A 17,095-nucleotide genomic window follows, 5' to 3' on the forward strand; every position below is an offset into this window, starting at 1 on the left:
GGTAACAGTAGAGCTTCAGTGGAGGTAGAGGTACCTAGATCGGTAGTCGAAGGTAGGAAGAATTAGATGTTGCACCGAGATGAGTGATTCCTTTCTCAACCTGTCAGCAAGGGTCCGTGAAAATGTGTGTATAACTGGATAAAAAGACTCAGAACTGGCACAAGTCATAGGCTGGCTGTCTGGCAGTGTTCCATTTGTAGTACTCTATCGGTAGTACAGACCTCTTGACATATTGGATAACCACTTATCCTGCTCGAAATATGGCCCACAAACAAAAGGAATTAATAAATCCCAATACTTGTGGTCTGATCCAATGACCTCCTCATTCTCTAACTGCCTCTTCATTGCAACATACTCAAACCAAGGTGGATAATACCCTGACCATGCCCAGTCAATGATCCATAGTCTCCCATCCTCACCAACAATGATATTCCGAGGGTTTATATCCTGGTGCGTAAAAACCAATGCCTCAGAATCATCAAACCGCTGTTTCCTCGACGGGTGGTCCTCGGGAAGATCAATATTGTCATATGCCATCTTCGCTCGTTGATTGAAGAAAGCTGTCAGTTCTGCATACGAAGCGAAAGGTCCTCGATGGGACTGAACCTGCCCAAAAATCGGTGATTCACATATGCGGGGACCATCAGCGCCGATAGGACCTGGTGGGGTAGAAGGAGACGCCTTCAATCGTCTTAGTTGGCGCACATAGCGGCGAAGTGTAAATGCAACACTGATTTTCTGCCATATCGAATAGCTGGACCAGGCGTTAGCAAGAGTTGGACCCTTGATATAGTCCTGGACGATGAGGTAGTCCCATTTGCGCTTTACGACGCGGCGGACTCGTGGGACAGGGATCATTGTGTTTGCAAACACTAGGTTCAGGGCATTGGCTTCTGAGGCATCCGACATATCTTCATCCATGTCTTGTGATGCTTTGGCCACTGTGCTAGGTGTAAGCTTCAGGAGTCCATGGTCTGAATTAAGTCTCGGCGCCTTCATTCGGAGCTCCAAGATCTCCTCATCACTCAGATCATCTACGTCAAATTGCTAAAAGATGCTTTCTGTAAGAAAGGGAAGAACCATGGTACCGGTAAATAGACCTCACTCACTTGTAGACTGAGACGGGGCTTGCTGTTCGAAACAACACAGGACAGAAGTGTGTCCAAGACATCGGTTGTGATGGATAGGAATGCGTAGACCAGGCATTTAATCCGCTCATTCATGATTTTACTGAAGGCAGCTGAAGACAGGTACTCCAAGGTAAAGAAGAGCCGTAGTAGCGTGTTGTTATTGTTAAGCGCCTATGCCCTGAGCGCTCATGCACATGGCTCATGTTGGAGAAGACTCCGTACATCTAGCTCTGATATTACTTATTATGGTATTTCTTCCTATCTATACTTCCGTTTGGCTACTTATCCTTTCACCTATCTATGTTCCGGCTTACCAAACCCGATCTAGTGATCGGGATATACATGCGATTGTAGGCCACTGCACCACCGTGCATGGCAAAAACTCGGCTCCTTCCTTGTGGGTTATTAAATATTAATTGAATATTATGGAATCAAAAAACAGGGGCGCCTTTCAGGCACCGACATTGATTTTCTGAGAAAAGCAGAATAAAAGTAAATTTACTTACATATGGAGTAACAGGGAGTAACCGAATGAGACGAGAAAAAGTAATCGTGACAGAGGGTGACAGTCCCGTGATATCCCGTGCCGGTCACATTTAAATGAATGTATTCCAACAGAATGTGACTGAGTACCATATATGGAGAAACTCCTTCCAAGTAAGCAAAGCGAAATAGCATGACGCGACCTACATAAGGACGAGTCTTCCGTAAACTACAGCCTCGTAATATTTTCGTTCCCTTACCTATTTCCTCAGTTGATCTTTCCTGCTCAACTGAGGTATGTTTACTTATCAATATTGCTTTTACTCGTACCTGTACTCATACGGACTTTAGCTTTATATTCTCCTACAGGTACTAATCTTAGTTGATCTTTCCTGCTCAACTGAGCTTTATATTCTCCTACAACTCACTCCATTTTCTGAGTCTCAGCTGACTCAAGAGTGGACCTACATAGACGGGAAGTTTTTGCATTTTGGCTGTCCAATCCGTAAAAGCACCGAGCGGAAACTAATTCATTGCCGAACCTTTAGGTAAGGCTCCTTACAAAAATGTATTGTATGATTCGTAGGGGGGATGCTAGGGGAAGTTGGACTTGTCCATTTCCCATGGGTCATGTGGTATTATGTATAATGAAGTCAGTGCAGATGCTCGGATCTTGACATTAGATCCGAAATGGAGTCACATTGACTAAATTGATTGTAAGTTACATTCAGTCAAATTGACTCATGTATTTCAATATAAATAAAGCTGTTGCGTTGTTTTCTTTCCCCCCATTCTTTCCCCCCACCTCATATGTCTAAGTCAAATCCTTTTACTGCTTCCTCAGCATATCAAGCAATGCCCTTCAATGGGATTGCATCACCCGTTGTCGGGATCAATGAACCTGTTAATGATAATGATAATACTCTAAATGCTTCTGTGTTGCCATCTATATCTTTGTCACATTCAGCTTCCTCTTCATACAATGCATCTAATTTTGCATGTCTTACTGTTGCTCAAAAACAGTTAGTTTTCCATGCCCTGATTCAGTCATCCTCAATTCTTTGTAATGATCTGCGCAAAATGGCATCTTTACACCTAAATTTGAGTACACGCAATACTTACAATCAACATAAAAATAAAAGTGATTTGCTGACTGACTATGCTCAACATCAATGTTCTAATTATTGTCTGATCTATCATGCCCAGGCAGAGATTGTCAAGTTTTTTAGTGTTCCTAGCATTTCTCAGTTTGAATTTTTGGAGTGTGCCAAGGCCCTTGGACTTCGAAACTATAATCAGAAATCTTCCAATAAACGTAAATCTGAGCACATCTCCTCTTCACACAAAAGGAAGAAAGTTGCTCATAGTCCAACTCCAGTTCTCAATAGTACAAATTCAGATCCTGTTATTGACAGTGAAATCTGGCCTGAAATTTTAACTTTGGATGAAAAATTGGCCATTTTGCAAGAATCATATGATGCTGGCTGTAATACCTCTATCAAAAAGGTTGAATGTTCATTTTGTGGAACTCTTGAGACTGTAGACAAAATTTGTTCCATTCTTTGCACAGATTTGGATATTTCTTTACTGAATACAGCTGTGCAGGAGCTTCGTTCAAAGACAAAACAAGCTAAAATCAAAGCTTTTCAACAGCACACAATTAGTAATGGCTGCTACCAGCTCTGTATACAATGTAAACGTGAAGTGAGATTCAAAACATCTACTGACAATACCTCAGTACGTGATAAATCACAGCGTACTTTTGTCCAATTGCCACTGCGTAGTTATGCAAATGGAACTTGGACTGGTGATCTTCCAGATGCATTAAATGGTCTAACATTTCTTGAAGAACAATGCATTGCACGGGCTCGAGCTACTAAATATATGTTCAAACTAGAGCTTGGCCCATCAGGACAGTATGCTTCTCGGGGAAATGTATGTATTTTTCCACAAGATCCAGGTCCTTTGGCAACCTGCCTCCCTCCTCCATTATCACAAATTCATGATGAAATTTGTGTTATTTTGGTAGGGTCTCCTGATGCAGAGATTACAATTGAAACTCTCATGCAAACACCTCTTCTTGTTCGAAGATCAAGAATTATTGAGGCTCTTGAATGGCTTCAGATGAATAATCCATTGTATTATGATCTCAATCTTGATACAATGTATAACAATGCAAGCCAATACCCAGAAAATGGCATTCCAATTCCTTTGAAGAGTGTTATCCGAATATCCTCCAATTCTGAAGGCTCCTCATATACTGCACAAGCAAACTTTGAACAATTTAATGAAAATGTTTCATCCTCTGGTATGCTGTCTTCAACAGTTGTAGATGCTGACCATATTGATTCTACTTATCAGATGCGCAAGCTTAGTGCACTACAACATCTCAAGAGGGGCAATAAACCTTTCATCAAATTTCCATCTGGATCTACTCCTTTATCCACATATAAGAATCCAAAACTTTATGCATATTTGTGGCCAACACTTTTTCCTTATGGTGTTGGAATGATGGAAAACAATGATATACACTCCAACAGTTCTGTTGGATTCCGGCATATAGATATGCGGGCTCATACTGCATATCTGTTGCAGAGCAAACCAAATTCTCGATTTCAAACACATTTATCATTTATTTTTGTCATAGGAAATATTTTGCAACGCCGCCAAACTTCTTTCAATGCAAAATTGGCTGTAAAGCGAACTTGGTTTCCACATGTCGAAATGTTACTTTGCAAGCTATCCAACAACACAATCACTGAGTTTTCAGAGAAGTTAAAGAAAAATCCATTTGTGCATCCAGAAACTGAGGGTGAGAAGGCTGCTAAGCAACTCATGAAATATATCAACTATATTGGTGAAAATATTCCAGGCTCAATGTCAGAAGTTCAGAACATGAGAGAGGAATTATTTTCAGTTGTTCATACCAATGGTCTTCCTCATGTATTTCTCACATTGAATCCAAGTGATACAAATAATCCAATAGCTCAAGTTATTGCAGGACGTGATATTGATTTAAACCAGATATTTCATAACCTGAAGCCCCATACTGAGAATCTTGAACGTTCAACTTGCATTGCACAAAATCCCATTGCTGCTGCCCAATTTTTTGATATCTCAGTTAAAAATTTATTGCATATTCTACTAGGAACAAAACGTCAGAACAGAAAGGGTGTATTTGGTGAAGTTGCAGTATACTATGGTGTAGTGGAAGCACAAGGCCGTGGTTCATTACACATTCATCTGCTTATCTGGCTAGAGCATGGCTTATCCCCCAATGAAATCAAGTGCAAGTGCAAGTCTGATCCAAAATGGGCTCAATATCTTACTGATTGGTATGATGATGTATTTTCTCAAAATATTCCTACACAGACTCAAAAATATATCCAAGCAAAGGGAATGTATAAACGACAACCAGTAATGAGCCGGCCAATGAATCCTCAGATTCCTGAATATTGGAATTCCTTTAACCAAGATCTCCGGAATATACTTGAAAATGCTGGTATGATACATGAGCATACTGATACTTGCTTTAAACATTTGCCTATTAAGCTGAGATCCTTGCGAGATAATAATAAAGATTGTCGTTTTCAACTTCCTCGGGATATTGTAGAAAAAACCCACTTTGATGAAGATGGATACCTTGTTCTCAAATGTAATAATGGTAATGTAAATGGTCATAATCCAATTATAACAGTTGCTGAACGTTGCAATACTGATGCAAAGCCAATTGGATCGGGATCAGTGGCAATGGCCATGTTTCAATATTTTGGAAACTATACTATCAAAAATACTATGGATACAGCCTTTGTTTTTTCTGCTCTATGTGCAGCTATCAAATTGCTCACTGAAAACCCCCCTATGGATATTGATGGGAACTTAGATACATATGAGCATAGCCGTCAATTTCTTATTAAAACTGTTAACAAACTCATTGGTAAACGTGAGCTCAGTGGTCAGCAAATTGCCAGTAAATTAATTGGGACACCAAGCTGTTATACAAATTGTAGGTATCCAATATTTTATCGGTCAGGAATGCTTCGAGAAATTGCATCTGATATTTTTGATATTGCAAATTGGAACAATGATAATGAGTCTGATATGACAATCAATGACTCTGGTAATGAAGACCTGCATACATCACAGCAAAATCTCCAACAAAGGGAATTTGATGATTCATTTGTGTTTCTCACTGAAAAGACTATGCAAAGTGGCAAATTTTCATTGAAGAATTATTCACACAATTCACTATTTAATGATATTTTTTTCCGACCTAAAATCCTTTCTAACATTTGTGCTTGGGATCTGATGTGTGGCTATTCAAAGGAGGAATTACCTGAATCAAAGAAACAAATCAAAACCTACCTACGATTTCAATCAGGACACCCACAGTACATAACTCATTGCTTCAAAAAAATGAATATAGGTGACGATCCACGGGTTCCAGTACTCAAAGGCTATCCAATTCCCCGGAGTGACAAGATTGAACATCATGAAAAATATATGATAGCTATGCTTGCACTATTTAAACCATGGTCTCACAATGAGCAAAGTCCATTAAAGACACCTGAGGAGACTTGGGATACTGCCTTCAATACTTGGAAGAATACAGACTTATTCAAAAGTCATATCAAGATCATTAACAATATGCAGTTACTGTATGAATCCAAAGATGCTAAGTTAGATTATTCTGCTCAAAGACAGAAAAGATTTGCAGAGCTTTCCCACAAAGTAACATCAGAAGAAGATGATGGTGAAAGTCATATATATGATCCTGAATGGGAGAATGCCATGCAAGCACAAGTACCAGTTACAATTGATAATGATATATTACAGGAAATAGATACTTGCAATGATATATCACAAGAAGCACTTGACATTATTGAAGCAACAGCCCAGAGAGGATTTTACAAGGGAGAGTTTGATTCATCTTCACAAAAGCAACTGCAAAACTCATATCACAACTGTACACATGTTGCCACTTTGCTTGACAAAGAAGCAGCTGAAAATTCAATCAATAATATCATGAGAGAAAAAGAGTGTCTTATTAAAAGGCGCTTGGAAGATGCTATTAGGAAACCTAATTCCCAACTACATCATCGCTTACCAACTAGTCATATACCTTCTCCTTTTGCTACTGAGTTGAACAGGGAGATTGAACATGCTCAAGAGCTTTTTATGAAATTTCATCCAAAATCATCTGCATGGGATGAACTCAAATTTTACCAGCAGCTGGCAATTGCACTGATTCACAAATATAAACTGAATGATAAGCAAACTCTGGCTTTCTTATTACTAGCTGATGCTGTAGGGCAGCAGTCACTTATAGATAAGCCTTTAGATCCTTTGCGAATGCTAGTTACTGGTCCAGGTGGAACTGGAAAGTCCTGCATTTTTGCTGCATGGTCTGATTTTCATGAAGGAATTAATTGTAAGGATGAATTCCGGCTCACAGCTCCTACAGGTGTTGTGGCAAGTCAAATTGGTGGTTGCACAATACATTCAGAGGCTGCATTGCGGGTTGCTCGATCAACAATGAAGGCTGATACTGCAGGTGGACAAAAAATACGAAGTCAGTTAGAAAAGCGGTTTGCCCCTATACGTACATTGGTAGTGGATGAGATATACTTCATGAGTCCAGAGAATGTTAGCCTTCTTTCTGAATATTGTTCTATTGCAAAAGGCATAACTGAGCATCCATTTGGAAAACTAAACATTGTGACCTGTGGTGATCCAGCTCAACTACCACCACCAAGAGCAAAACCTTTGTTTGACCATGAACTTGTGAAATGCTATGAATCAACATGTCTGAATGCATTGAATAACAAAACACAGTATGAAGTTAAGGGAATACTGTCACGAAGCGGCAGAGGCGGAGTGACTAGCGGAGCAGGAAGCGGGGTGACTAAACCAGACAGTGAGGCAGAGCGACTAAGCAGGTGAGTGAGGCGGAGCGACTAAGCGGAGCGGAGGCGAACTGGTCCCAGATAATGACAGAGATATATTGAGTATCGTAGTCATAGGTAATAATAAGTAAGCACATACCTGGTCCCAGATAATGACAGAGAGGTCAAGATAAGGGACCAGGCTGTGGAGGGTTGGCTATATATACATAATCTAGTCTGCGAGAAACAACGATGTAATACTGTACAGTTCAGGGGCAAGGAAGGAGGCGGAAGCCGATAGAAAGAGAAGGTGGGTCAGGTGGATCAGTAATAGATAGATCAGTAATCGATGGAGATTGACAGCGATGGGATGATGTATTGTACAAGTAAAGGCGTCGAGACGGTGAGAAAGGGAAAATGATAGGGGCTGCGTAATGATAGGGGCTGCGTACTTTATGACATTACCCCCCTCCTTATGACCATTGCCCTCGATGGTCAAGGTTTTGCCGCTGTCGGATGTTTTTTGTGAAAGGCCCGAACAATTTTTGGTGCCCGGCTGAGGTTGGGTGCGGGTTCCCAAGAGTTGTGTCCTGCATCGTAACCTTTCCATTTTACTAGATATTCCAACTTCTTCCATCGTACCCGACTGTCCAAGATCTCCTCCACTTCATATTCCGGTTCATCTTCATCTTCTAAGTACACCGGCTCTGGTGGTGTTGGTATTTCGCCATTGATGGGGTTACCTTTCCATGGATATAGTTTGTCGACATGGAAGACAGGATGAAGGCGGTCTAATGACAAGGGAAGGTCAAGGCGGTAATCCAGAGGTCCGACTTTCTCCAGAATACGGTAAGGTCCTAGCTGTCGGTCTCCTAGTTTTTCACTGGATAGCTGCAGGTTAATGTCCTCCGCACTTAGCCAAACTAGGTCCCCAACTTTGAATTGATGCGCTTTTCGCTTTCCACGTTCGTATCCCTCCTTTTGTTGCTTCTTTCCTAGATGTAAGGCAGCTCCAGCATCCTGTCGCGCTTCTCGGAGAATCCGTATGCGGTCATCCACCGCTGGAATGCCGCTGCGTTGACCAACCGGGATATTGAACAGGGGAAGGTATCCGTAGGTTAACTCGAATGGGGACATGCCTAGGGCCGAGTGAGTCCGCGAGTTAATCACAAACTCCGCCATGGGGAGGTGTTCTGCCCAGTCATCTTGTCGTCGTCCCACATAGAGGCGGATGTATTTTTCCACTTCCTGATTTGCGCGTTCAGTTTGGCCATTGGACTGAGGACGATATCCGGAGGTTAGATCTGATTTAATTCCCAGTCTAGCGAGGAGGGATCGCATGAGTTTAGCTGCGAACTGAGGTCCGCGGTCGGATTTGAAGTGGAGGGGAAGACCATGGAGACGGAGGATTTCTCGGTAATAGATATCGGCGACACCTTCGGCTGTAATGGAGCTGGTGCAAGGAATAGCATGGATTTGTTTTCCATACAGGTCTGTACAGACCAAGACTGCGTCGTATCCCTGGGAGTTAGGCAATTGTGTTATCAGGTCGACCCCTACCTCTTCCCATAGGCCAGATGGTACATCCAGTGGTTGAGTCACAGCTCGTGGGTGCCGTTGGATCTTCTTGCGGGCGCAAATCTCGCATCCCTCCACGTATTTCTCCACAAAAGAACGCAGTGTCGGCCACCAGAAGTGGGTGCTGACCAGGTCAAGTGTCCCATGTAATCCGGGATGTCCAGCAGTTGGATGATCATGGCATTGACGGAGTACCTCGGTGCGTAGATTGTTGTCTGCTGGTACATATACCCGGCCCCGGTAATAGACCAACCCGTTGTCCTCCTCCCATTCAGCTATCCCATTGGCCAAGCGTTGTAACCCGTGCTTCTTGACTGTTTCCAGACCTTCCAGTACTTGTGCTTCCCGTTCTGAGGCTTTCCGAATACGATCCTCTAGGGGGTTCCGTAGGATTGACGCGGCGATTTTGGTGAAGTGGCCAGGTTTAAGGACGGTCTGTTGCTGATTGTCATCGCTATCTGATACATGATGTACTGCCATACGAGAAAGGGCATCAGCTTGGGTGTTTACTCGGCCAGGACGGTGGATCATATGAAAATCAAACCGTGATAGATAGAGGGCCCATCGGGCTTGTCGACGGGTAAGGTCTTGTGCTGTGCGCCAGAATTCGAGGTTGGAGTGGTCGGTGATAATGTCGAATGGTTGTGGAAGTCCTTCCAGGAAATTCCTCCAGTCCTTCAATGCTTCAATAATGGCAAGCATCTCCCGATCATATATTTCATAGTTCCGTTCTGCTGGCTGCATGGATGCCGATCTGAAGGCTACTGGGTGCCACTGACCATCGTCTTGCTTCTGCATGAGGGCGCCTCCCGTAGCAAAGCCTGATGCGTCTACCTCAATTCGAGTGGGCCGATCTGGCGCCCATAGAGCAAGGATTGGTGCGGAGATGAAGGCCTCTCGAAGGGTGTCAAATGCCTCCTGTTGTGTACCAGTCCAGTTAAAGGTGGTATCCTTCTTGGTTAGGTCGTTCAAAGGTCGAGCTATTCTTGCAAAATTTCGGATAAAGCGCCGGTAGAAGTTTGCAAACCCCAAAAATCCTCGCAGTTCCCGGAGGTTGGTAGGGACTGGCCAGTCACGAACGGCCGCTACTTTGACCGGATCCATTCTCACCTCCCCTTCTGAAATGATAAGTCCCAGGTATTCGATCTGTTGCTGTTCAAATTCACACTTCTCTGGGCGCAAATAGAGGTCGTGCTTTTCTAGTCGCGTTAATACTTCCCGTACCACTTGTCGGTGTTCCTTGAGGTCGTTACTGAATATGAGGATGTTGTCTAGGTAGACTGCCACCTTGCCAGCTGCAATGAGATCAGCAAATATCGCATTCATAAGTGCTTGGAATGTGGCAGGGGAATTCGTGAGACCGAAGAACATAACCTTAGGCTCGAACAAGCCCCGAGTTGTTGCAAATGCGCCTTTCCATTCATGCCCCTTCTTAATCCGCACATTATTGTAGCCCCAGCGAACGTCAAACTTGGTGAAATATCGCGCTCCCTGAAGCCGGCTAATGATATCAGCAACTAATGGGAGAGGATATCGGTTCTTCACAGTATACTCATTCAGTTTCCGGTAGTCCTGTACGAAACGGAGTTTCCCATCCTTTTTCTTCACGAAGAAGACTGGAGATGAGATGGGTGACTTCGAGGGAACGATGTAGCCTTTCCGTAGGTTTTCTTCTAGAAAGCGGTCGAGTTCCTCCTGCTCGTTCAAGGACATTGGGTAGATCTTTGTCCGCATGGTTGCTGGTGCTCCGGGTACAAGATCGATAGCGTGATCCCAGGGCTGATGGGCAGGTAATCGCTCAGAGGCAGATTCGGAGAAAACCTTCTTGAAGTCTCGGTACTGCTCAGGGACCATCTCCTCAAAGGTTTTAATGGGTTTATCGCGGTTAGCCTCCTCTGCTAGTTGTTGAGAATATGTGAACCCTGCTGAGCACCATACTTCCTCTGTTTGTTCTTCCAATATCCCCGCTTTCACCCATGCCCGACGCGTTTTGTGATTGGCTCGTATTCGGTGTATTGGGGATTCCTCCGTTGCTGTTATGATTTCATTCTCCTCTAGGTCTGCCTCAGTGTGATTGGGTTCACGTTGGGATCCTTCGTTCAGGAGTTCCTGGATTGGACTATCGGTAGTAGACGCCACTAGGTGAGGGTGTGAAGTCTGCTCATCTTCTACTTCCTCTATATGTACCCGGGGTGGCTTTACTGAAAGTCGTCCCTTCTCCCAGTCAATCTCTGGATTTACCTTCCGTAACCAGGGGAGTCCGAGAATAATATCCTCTCCTCCTAAGTTTGTGATCAGGAAATCCATCCATCGCTCTTGGTTATCCACTGTGAGTGCTAAGCGTGCAAAGTGGGTGATTCGCCCGGCTCGGTTAGGTGTACCATCGATATTGAATACATCGATTGGTTTATGGAGGGGTGCGCAGGTTACGTGATTTCTGGTGGCAAAGTCTTGGTTTAAAAACAGGGCGGTAGCTCCACAGTCTACCATGGCTGCGGTTGTTATACTATGGTTCCTTCCTCTCAGTTTCGCATGAATTCGGAAATGTGGGGAGCTGGAATTTAATTCCCAAATAGATGATATTGTACATGATGGGAGCGAGTCATACGAAGAGGTAGCGAACATAGTAAACTGATTATGGGGTACTCTCGGTGCAGCCGGAGCGGGTACCCTCTTTAAAAACCCTGCTGAAAACCAGAGGACGGAGGAGACATGGCATTAGCACGGTCCAACAATTCCCTTATTTGTCCAATTTGGGTGGAGAAGTCCTGATTAGCGGGGCTCGGTATAGCAGGTCCAGCGACAGGTGTTGGGATTGAGGCGGCAATCTGAACTGATTCGTTTGGGAATAAGGTAAATGGTGCCGCCGTGGCTGAGATCTGCTGACGGCGAGGCTGTTGGCGTCGGCCACGGTCGCGACTAAGTCCCATGAACTTGTCCTGACAGACGGATTCTAGGTGTCCCCGGCGTCCACAGTATCGGCAGGTAGTCTCCTTGTGTGGGCAATTCTGCTTAACATGGCCTTGAGCTCCACAACCAAAACATCGTCCGCGCATACGGGCAAGGAAGGCCTCCCTGCTATTCCCAGTGCTGGTATGAGTAGCATCAATGTCCATGGCGTGAGGGTCGGCAGGGGTAATGTGAGCAGTGTGTGCGGGAGCGTGTCCGGTGTTTCGGCCGGTCATGGTGGGATCATGCAGGTAGACATCCACCGATATGGCTCGTTTGATTGCCTCTTTCAAAGTCGGAGCGATTCCTTGGGCGATGTTTACGATGATAAGGTGTTGTCGGATCTCCGGAAGTAAGGCGGTGAAGAAGCGTTCCCGTAAATCAATATCAGACATTTCAGTCCGATCTCCGATATCCTTGAACTTCTGGGCAAATTCTGCAACTGTCTGCCCTTTACTTTGTCTGAGGTTCTTGATCTCGCTACGGGCTTCCATACCTGGGTCCATTGGTTCAAACCGCTGGCTAAATTCCTTCAAGAACGTATCCCAGTTTCCTCCGAAAGGGGGATTCTCTGCACTGAAGTGTAACAGATGGGGAGTTGCCCAATCTCCAGCACTTTCTGTGAAGAAGCCCAGGGCGGACTTGATAAGTTTAACTTGGCTCTTGGCGAGATCCGGTTGTTCTGACGCCCAATTTTGGAACTGAGCCATGAAGCGACGAGCTTCAGCACCATCTTTACCCTTGAAGACCTCGGGTTTGTTCATGCTTGACTTGGAGGATGAGCGTTCCTCCATGGCTGTAGCAAGGCTGGCTACTTGTCTGATGAGCTGAGCCATGAGATCCTCAGCAGAGGTATTTGGGGCAGGCGGGACAGGAGTCGACATGATGGGAGTAGGCAATCGGGGTTGGGGAATTGGCAGGAAGGTTATATTGCTCACAGTGAGTGGCTCTCGGATCGAGTTCGAAAGGGCGTTGGGGCAAGGTTGAGACTGGCAATCACGCCAAGTATCGTTGTTGTTGTGGGCGTGAGCTTGGTCTCTGGGGTCAAGTGCGTGCGGGAGTGTGGAGCAGTCTATACTGGCAGCAGGTGTTTCAGAATCGGGCGGGACTGGGGAAGACGTGGTGTCTATGGATCCTGCAAGGACAACCTTATCGGTAGGCTGTCAGTGCAGTAATGGATCTTGACCTAATGTCACGAAGCGGCAGAGGCGGAGTGACTAGCGGAGCAGGAAGCGGGGTGACTAAACCAGACAGTGAGGCAGAGCGACTAAGCAGGTGAGTGAGGCGGAGCGACTAAGCGGAGCGGAGGCGAACTGGTCCCAGATAATGACAGAGATATATTGAGTATCGTAGTCATAGGTAATAATAAGTAAGCACATACCTGGTCCCAGATAATGACAGAGAGGTCAAGATAAGGGACCAGGCTGTGGAGGGTTGGCTATATATACATAATCTAGTCTGCGAGAAACAACGATGTAATACTGTACAGTTCAGGGGCAAGGAAGGAGGCGGAAGCCGATAGAAAGAGAAGGTGGGTCAGGTGGATCAGTAATAGATAGATCAGTAATCGATGGAGATTGACAGCGATGGGATGATGTATTGTACAAGTAAAGGCGTCGAGACGGTGAGAAAGGGAAAATGATAGGGGCTGCGTAATGATAGGGGCTGCGTACTTTATGACACTATCCTTCTGGGGGTTTTAAACTCCAGGGTATCTGACTGGTGTCTTTGATTAATAATCACTCCTACAGCACTTGACGCTTCCTCCTCTCTTTGCTTCTCCTCTGTCGCTGCAATGGTGATGGTGGTTGTGGCCTCATTTGGCTGAGTTGTCTCCCTTTGGATTACTTCGACTGGTATTTTACCAGCGCTCCCCTCTGTGTGCTAGTTACTGGTCCAGGTGGAACTGGAAAGTCCTGCATTTTTGCTGCATGGTCTGATTTTCATGAAGGAATTAATTGTAAGGATGAATTCCGGCTCACAGCTCCTTGTTAGAGTTCGCTACAATTCACGCGTGACGTTCGCAGTGTTTTGGGATAAACAATGATAGTGTCCGCGCAATAGTTGTTAGTAATGCCAAAGAGATAACTTCAGTAATGATAGATCTGGTCAATATGATTGATTATGTGACGAAATGCTTACCTTGAACAGAGCGAATCAATGCAAAGGAGTATGAGAAGAATGATGCTAGAGCGAGTCAATAGCACTTAGCGTGAACTTAGTTCAGACGATAATGGTAGTAAAGAATGTCCTCATTCTGAGTTACTGATATTACTATATAGTACTGAGGAACTCCTTAGAATGTTCTCGATGTTTCGTCTGAATACGAGTACAATCTTGTCTAATTTCCTAAATTGGCTAAACCAACCTCGATGCAATGCTGAGATTTTAATCCTAACAAATCGTAAAGTAATAGCCCGTATGAGAAGTGAGAAGTAGCTACTAGAGTAAATAACAGTCTTACAGTACCTCAGGCTGTTCTATAACAAGTATCCCCCCCAGACTGGTATTATCCTTAGTGCTCGGCATGCTAAATTTCTTCGTTCACCGTGCAAAATTCCTTCCCCAAACAATCACTAATCTCTTTCAACTCCTTGCCACTGAAAGGGTCGAAGTTCGGAAAGTGGCATGCATAGTGTGAGGCGTAAGGGTGAAGAACCATTTCCGTAGATTCCACTTCCTGCTGTCTCGAGATAAGTTTCGGATTGAAAGCCGGGAGACGAGGATCGTAGGCTTCAATGTTGGGTGATGTGAACATCTCGTCGGATACGTTAAGATCGTTTGGGATCGCGATCGTGTCCTCTGTCAAGGCTGCTTTCCAATTCCAACCAGAATTAATACCTTCCTCCTCGAGCTGGACGGCTCGCATTTGACATAAGGACATCCACTGGACAATCCTAACTAGGAGCAGTCTGGCACCATAGTAGGTGTAGATGATCTGGCGTCGAGACCCCGGATAAGAAAGCGGATTAGCACTTTTCGCGTATTTGAGAATTAGCTTCAACGGCGGTTGAGGCAACGCTACTTTCTGAGCCGAATCTTCAGACACTGGAGTGTCATTCTTCCTCCCTTGATCAGCCCTTTGGATCACCTCAAGGCTATTAAGCAAAGCACTCCATGCCGCTTCAGACATTCGCCCGTCAAGAGCGAACTGTGGTCTTCCGCTCTCTGGGTGATCTCCGACCTGTTCGACTCATGTATTAATAGTAGTTTGTAGACATGAAAGATAAAAAATATTTTTGCGTACAGGAATGATATCCTTCTCCCTGAGCTTGCGTGCTGGGGTTGTTAGGAACTCAAAATTGAGTTGACAGAGTTTCTCCAATTGATTATCGATAGAATTAGAGGTAGTTAAAGACGTGTTGGGTGTAAGTGAGGTGTTGGGTGCGAGAGTGACAGACATGGTTATCGAGTCAGACGATGAGTAGCGTGAGCGTCGTGATGAGTCGTTGAAGGCTTAGTCGGAGAGGCTAAGTCGATAATTAGTAGGTTTTGGTTTGTCCTCTTAAGTACGAAATTCAGTTACTCTTATTAGGCATTATGTCTGGAAATGGGCATACCGACCCGAGTGAACCTTTGCAAACCTTGGAGCACGAGTTTTCTTGTTTTTTCAATAATCGATGGAATCCCGTTGAATCGTGTAAGCTTGAAATCATCGGTGTATCGCGTAGCTCAACGAGAAATGATTGCCGTTCTTAATCGGCTAATTTTCCAGTCACGTAGTACCTCAGGTGCATTTTTCAGCTGTTCCTCCGTCTTCCAATCGTCCTCCTCCGGTGGATAACCAATGAACCGTGTCCTGTAGATTGGATAACGACGACGCCTTCCATTCCTTGTTCTTCCATAACGAAAGCTTTCATCAACTATCTTTTCCACCTCTACTTCTGGTAAATCCTCAAAATCCTCTCTATTGAATCGTTTAGATGGTCGTGGTCCAAAACTCTCGGGTGACACTGTATATTTTTCTAGATGCTCAATATTAATAACGGGGTGTATCTTGTATGAAGTAGGCAGCCGGAGCCTATACGCGACAGGGCTGATCTTCTCCATGATTTCAAACGGTCCTTCATATCGCATCAGGAATTTCTTCCCTAGATTATGCACACCATTCTGCCCGTCATTCCTATCTCCACGAAGCAATCGAAGAGTATGTGGATTTATCAAAGCTTTGTCGCCCTCCTTGAACTCTAATGGGATTCGTTTTTGATTGTAATATTTTTGCTGATAAATTTGGCCTAAGTGAAGCGCTTCCCTTGCTTGTCCTCGTTCAGCTTCAAAAGCCTCAATCATCTCACTCGCTCGGTCATCGCGATTCAATTCCGTTGATGTATGAAGATGATTGTTTGGATCCTGCGCTTCCTCTCCAGTATCTTTGTCCTGCATGTTCCGTTTTATCCCTGCAGCTGCATGTCGAAGACGCGAGGCTGTTATTGGATGATATCCATATAGTAAGTATGCTGGACATTGATTAGTTGCTGAGTGTATTGATGTATTGTATGCTAGGGCAATGCTATCTAATTTTTCTGCCCAATCATCTCGACTTGGTCCAATGTATGCTCTCAACACGATTTCAAGGGTCTGGTTCATTACTTCTGTCTGACCATCTGCTTGGGGATGGTACGACGTGGTCAAGGCACGTTTAATCTCCATTAATCGGCAAATTTCGCCCCAAAATGTTTCGCGCCATCGTGAATCTCGGTCCGTTATAACTTGTCGGGGTATTCCATATTGGCTAACTATGTGATGGAAAAACAGTTTCGCTGTATCTACCTCATCAATGGTAGTTGTGGTTGGTACAAAGGTTGCGTATTTGGTGAGTTTGTCAACTATGACTAAAATACTGTTAAAACCCTGTGATTCTGGTAGATTAGATATGAAGTCCATGGAGACAACTTCGAATGGTAGATTCGGAATAGGGATTGATTGTAAGTCTCCCGATGGTGCATGTCGTTTTGGTTTTGCCTTTTGACATATGTCGCAGCTCTGTACAAAACTTCTGATGCTGCGTGACATTCTAGGCCAGTAATAAGTGGCACTTATCCGATTATATGTCTTGTAGAATCCTGCGTG

At 44.4% G+C, this 17,095-nt stretch overlaps 2 protein-coding genes across 2 annotated transcripts; both read right to left on the bottom strand.

Moving 5' to 3' along the window:
* Positions 1-204: 204 nt before the first annotated feature.
* C8R40DRAFT_1036619 (kinase-like domain-containing protein) lies at positions 205-1,223 on the bottom strand (the record flags this gene model as incomplete). The annotated part of the gene is made up of 2 exons (XM_046223595.1): positions 205-1,047; positions 1,110-1,223. The coding sequence occupies 2 exons, from the start codon at positions 1,221-1,223 to the stop codon at positions 205-207; spliced, it is 957 nt and encodes a 318-aa protein (XP_046090513.1).
* Positions 1,224-14,555: 13,332 nt separating this feature from the next.
* Positions 14,556-15,428, bottom strand: C8R40DRAFT_1166660 (uncharacterized protein; the record flags this gene model as incomplete). Its single annotated transcript, XM_046230888.1, has 2 exons — positions 14,556-15,209; positions 15,273-15,428. The coding sequence occupies 2 exons, from the start codon at positions 15,426-15,428 to the stop codon at positions 14,556-14,558; spliced, it is 810 nt and encodes a 269-aa protein (XP_046090514.1).
* Positions 15,429-17,095: the final 1,667 nt, after the last annotated feature.

This window comes from Lentinula edodes (assembly GCF_021015755.1).
Source record: "Lentinula edodes strain Le(Bin) 0899 ss11 chromosome Unknown C8R40scaffold_4, whole genome shotgun sequence".
NCBI classification, from domain to species: Eukaryota; Fungi; Basidiomycota; class Agaricomycetes; order Agaricales; family Omphalotaceae; genus Lentinula; species Lentinula edodes.